This window comes from Epinephelus moara, chromosome 16 (assembly GCF_006386435.1).
Source record: "Epinephelus moara isolate mb chromosome 16, YSFRI_EMoa_1.0, whole genome shotgun sequence".
Lineage (NCBI taxonomy): Eukaryota > Metazoa > Chordata > Actinopteri > Perciformes > Serranidae > Epinephelus > Epinephelus moara.
The window spans coordinates 44,659,819-44,665,340 of NC_065521.1; the positions used below are offsets into that span (position 1 = coordinate 44,659,819).

At 42.5% G+C, this 5,522-nt stretch overlaps 1 protein-coding gene across 1 annotated transcript in view; it reads left to right on the forward strand.

Annotated features, from left to right (window-relative positions):
- Positions 1–5,522, forward strand: part of LOC126402225 (PDZ domain-containing protein 4-like) — a 79,946-nt gene that overhangs the window by 38,167 nt on the left and 36,257 nt on the right. The window contains exons 2-5 of the mRNA XM_050064007.1: positions 1,114–1,167; positions 3,142–3,244; positions 4,096–4,345; positions 4,464–4,548. Coding sequence (XP_049919964.1) covers positions 1,114–1,167; positions 3,142–3,244; positions 4,096–4,345; positions 4,464–4,548 — 492 coding nt within the window. The remainder of the gene's footprint in view (positions 1–1,113; positions 1,168–3,141; positions 3,245–4,095; positions 4,346–4,463; positions 4,549–5,522) is intronic.

The following is a 5,522-nucleotide window of genomic DNA, read 5'->3' on the forward strand; positions in this document are numbered from 1 at the left end:
TGTCAGTCAGTCATTCTGTCTGTCCCACGTTTTTCTACTCACTGACGTGGTCAATCTATGTGAAACTGCACATAGGCATTGAGGATTGGCATAGATAGAAGGTGACAAAGCTACCAATGGGTATGGACTAGTTATAGGTGATTTTTGTGCCTAAACCTGACCACCTGTTAAGCACAGTGTTGTTGAAACGTTAAGTTTAGATGTATCTGCTACATAATAATGTACAAATGTAACATATACATGGTTTGTAGAAACATACAATGCCAACATTTTTTTCTAATGATTCAGTTTAGAGTTGTGTTTGAATTTCAGGACCACATTTTCTTCTTTGATGAAGAGCAAATCTCCTGGACTGTGTACTGCACCTCAGCAGAGACTCAAAAGAAGGGATTTTAATGAAACTAATACTTCTGTCAATGAAACACACTCACTGTGGAAGATGCAACATCCTCAGCTGATCACATATGAAGCTGGAGACACAATTTTCATTTCCTCCTGCTGACAGGAACATTTAACTTCCATTAAAGCTTGACTCTTGTTTCTGTTGTCTTCCCTGTGTGACACTCACACACAGGTGTCCTCAGTCTGTCTGATTACACCTCTGCTCAGGTTGAGTCTGGGCGGAGCTTAACTTTTTTGTCATTAAAGTAAAAAAAAGACAGTCTGATTTGATTTGATATATTAATTTAGAGCATTTTAGAAAATGATAATAAAATGAAATAGAATATATTGTAGGAGAAAACCCTACAAAACAATACATCATGAACAGAGTCACAATGAGAAACAAACATTAACGAGGTCTTAACAGGTATAAAAGTGTACACTGAACGTGGCTGTGTGGAGCCTTTACAACACTCTTTCTATTAAATTACAACCAAGAAAATGAACAATATCAGAAATTATTTTAAAATATAATAAACACCACCGTACACCAACATTATGCATGGATACTTTCTGCCAACAAACAAATACAAACTGTCTTTAATGTTCACATGTCTGCTTCCTGTGTTTTCTCTCGCTTCTCTCTCTCCTTGATGTTTTACTCCTCGGGGCTACCTCCTCTCCTCCCCGCCTGCTAACACCATCTATCTCTGTCTCCCTCTCTCTCATTAGCAAAAAGGCTGGAGTGACTCCCTGCGGCCGCTGGACAGACACGGAAACATAAAGGTAGAACACACTCGGATGCTGCCATCCATCAGCTCTCAATGATCCTCCTCCATGACTGACTTCTCTGCCTCCTCACTGACTCTCGTGTCCCACATCCCTCCATCCTCCTCCTATCAGTCATCTTTAATAAGGTTCCACTCCCATAAAGCTGATGATGGATAGAGAATATTTCCTCCCAGACTGTCACCCGTACAGCTTTTAATCACTGATTTATGTGAGGAAGGTTTGATTAAGTGTGCAAAGTCTTTTTGAGCGTTGTGTTGGTTCTTTTTCATTCATTCAAATCTACATTTAAAACTTCCTGTGCTTGGTTGTGGCGTCTGCAGTGATGCAGGCGCTGCGCTGGACCGTCGTGGTGAAGAGGGAGCTGAGCCGGAAGGCAAAGCTTTCGATTTACTGGTCCATCTACGTCCCGACCCTCACCTGAGGTCATGAGCTCTGGGCAGTGACTAAAACCCTCACCTGAGGTCATGAGCTCTGGGCAGTGACTAAAAGAATGAGATTGCAGATATACGGAGGCTGAAGTGAGCGTGGGCTCAGCCTCATGTTGTGTTCGTACATGTTAAGTGCACGTAAAGATGTGATTAGAAGCGAATTCCCGCTGGACGGTGTGACGGAGGCGAAGTGAATGACATGACATATGTGAATTAAGCAGCTTTGCGTCATACACTTATTCGTGAGAGTTGAAAAATCTGATCTTCAGCGACCTCAATAGCCAGTCAGTATTGAGATGCTCCGGGGACGTATGACGCCAAGGACAAACTGGCGGAAGTTCATTAATCGATTCAACGATTTCAGTCGTGTATGAGGTGAGTCATCACAAAATATTCTTATGTTCAAACTTGCATGAGTAGCTAAAGGTCTTTGCACACTGAGCCTGTTTATTTTCGTACAAACGTCTAAAACCAAATGCGACCTCACGTTGTGTCAATCACGTTTCCACACTGAGTCCGAAACTTTTGTCTGCCACAAAACTTTTCAGAACATGTTTGATTTCCTGTGTTTTTCACATCCATCAGAAGAGACATTTCTATTTAGAGGCGTTTGACCATGTTAAAAAAATAATGTGGGAGCAGGACACAGCCGTGACAAGACAGAGGAATGGAGCGGACAGTATCATTTCATAACTCAGATCGCTCACTTTCAACAGGTCAGATAATAATATTCAGGTGGATGATGATGAAGAGGAGGGTGTGGACCGCACACAGAGAGGGAGGACAGTTCTACCCCTTCGTGCAGTGGTGACAGTCAGATAGGTAACTCCAGTTCTGTGCGTAACGATGTTCTTTGGATGAGGAATTAAAAAAATAAAACGCATCCAAAAAAATGAACTCAGTGTGCAAGGCCTTAACGAGGCGTGAGAATTCGCCTTGTGTTTGGTGTGAACACAACATTAGAGATAGGGTGAGGAGCTCAGACAGTAGAGCCGCTGCTCTGCTCATAAGTCTGGGGACGCATAACGCTCACCACGGCGTCTCCAGACTCTTTGACGCCTGTCACATGTACTCAGTGTGAACCTGCTCTCATCTGTGAAGAGAACGTGGCGCCAGTGGTGGACCTGCCAGTTCTGGTGTTGTGGGCTGTGAGCACAGGTCCCACTCGAGGCTGTGGGGCCCTCATGCCACCCTCATGGAGTCAGTTTCTGACAGTGTGCTCAGAAACATGCACACCGGTAGCCTGCTGGAGCTCATGTTGTAGGGCTCTGGCAGTGCTCCTCCTGTTCCTCCTCACACAAAGGAGCAGATACCGATCCTGCTGCTGGGTTGATGCTTGCACGTATGGCTGCAGCATGACTTGTCCTTCCAAAATAGACATCGACAATATCAATCGACAATAGACATAGATCATCACTGAAGTTGAACTGACTTCCTGTTAGACTGTAACCATTAAGTGTTCCCTCCATTTTTTCGGCGGTGTATTTATTCTCATTGCCTGTGTATAAACGTCATCCTGTGGATCTCACCGTCTCCTCAGGTCAGAGGACGGAGACCCTCTCAGCTCCCGCTGGACAGACCACAGAACTCCCAAGATCCTTTGCACCAACCTGGTCCAGTTCGCAAGAGTCACAGAAGGAAAGGTAAACCACGTAACAAACATCAGAAACATGCATGAGCACATGTTTTATCATTCAGTCAGACCTCCTTTCGTTCTTTCTCTTTTGCTCTTTGAAGTTTTGAGCCGCTATCAGACGGGAATCCTCTTTTTTAATATCATCTCTCTTCATTACTTCTGATCCAAACCTCACTTTATCCTCTGTCTTTTCTTTCCCACGTTCCTGCCTCATTACGGCTTATCTAATATTTTCACTCGGTTTCTCCTCGTCCCATCTCACTTCAAATGATGTTCCTCTTCCTTGTCACATTTTCTCATCTCCTTCATCTTTCCCCCTCATATCTCCTGACATTTACTCTCCTCATTTTCCTCTCATCTCCTTAAATATCAGATCATTTTGTGTTATCACTTGACTTTTACCATCTTTTCTGATGTAACTGCAGCTTTTTATCTTTTTCTGCTTATCGGCTTCAGTTTCAGTCGTGCACCACCTGGATCCTCTCCTACCTTGTAGTTTTTCTCCTTCATTTATTCAAGCAAACAGCTGCCAAGATAAAAACATACACAGGCAGTAAATACAGATTCTTCAGCTTTACAGCTTCCATCTACTTTGATTTTGTTGTTGGTTCATTCTCAATATAAAAGGCAGTGAGCATGGTGGTCTAAATATGGGTATAAGGTATCGTGTTATATATTTTACATGATTCACATCTCTGATCTCATCAAGCTCAGATCTACATGATGTCCTCAAAATGAATGAACGACATTTCAGAGTCAAACACGGTTTAAATAAATGAAGATAAAATAACACAATAACACTAAAACAAACTTCTGAAACTCAGTTGTTGACCCTCCTCCTCCTCCTCCTCCTCTCAGGTACGTTAGTGTGCAGTGGTAACGGGACCGGAAGCAGCTCCATCTACTCCGTTGCCATGGTTGCAATCCCCGACTGCGTCGACAACGCCACGCAGACGGACATCAGCTTCCAGAACATCGTGCCACTGGGGAAGAACAGAGGTCACCACCACCATCACCACGGGCGGGGAGGTGGCTCCTCCTCTCCTCCACCACCTCCACCCTCCCCTCCCCTCCCTCACCTCGGGGGACCGTACGGGATCAATGAGTTGTATGTCCTGACCTGTTGTCTTTTGGGGGGGTTGAGAATAAAGACATGTCCTCACAAATAAAAAATCAATCATGTTAGATATGATGAGGATTAATGTTTCTCCCCCTCCTCCCTCCAGCTGTGTGTTTGAGTACAACGACCCTGATGACTACTTTGACGTGTCCAACCATGAGGTGGACAGGCAGGACGACCTGGAGTACGAGGTGAGAACTCTGCTGCTGTGTAAACCAAAGGTCACTAGATCATTTAATAACACAGTGGCTGCTGACATTTTTTAAGGACTGAGCTGTTTGTAATGAGCTGAAATGACTCGAGGTCCCCCTCCTCAGAGACTACTGGTGTCCCCAGCTGCCCATTTCTGACTCCATGAAAAGTAAAGTCAGCCTGATGGATACATCTGGAATATGACCTAAGCAACTCAAACAGCTGTGGTTCTTTACATAGGCTTTAAAAAAACAGTTTCTGTTCAAACTTACTGAACAAAAACTGCAATGCTCTCTTCTTAATGCCACAAAACCCTCCTAGAGGTGGATTCATACTTGTGAATCAGCTCTATGCTGCAGCCTATGCACGTGACCTATGTTGTTGTGAGCATTTATACTACACTCCGCAGTGCACATTAAACACACATTAAACACACATTAAACGCACATTAAACTCACATTAAACGCACATTAAACTCACATTAAACACACATTAAACACGCATTAAACGCACATTAAACACGTATTAAACACATATTAAACACATTAAATGCACATTAAACACACATTAAACGCACATTAAACTCACATTAAACACATATTAAACGCACATTAAACACACATTAAATGCACATTAAACACACATTAAACGCACATTAAAAGCACATTAAACACACATTAAACACGCATTAAACACATATTAAACGCACATTAAACACACATTAAACACACATTAAAAGCACATTAAACACACATTAAACACGCATTAAACACATTAAACACATATTATACACACATTAAATGCACATTAAACACACATTAAATGCACATTAAACACACATTAAACACACATTTAACACACATTAAAACAAATTTCACACACATTAAACGCACATTAAACACACATTAAATGCACATTTAACACACATTAAACACACATTAAATGCACATTAAACACACATTAAACACACATT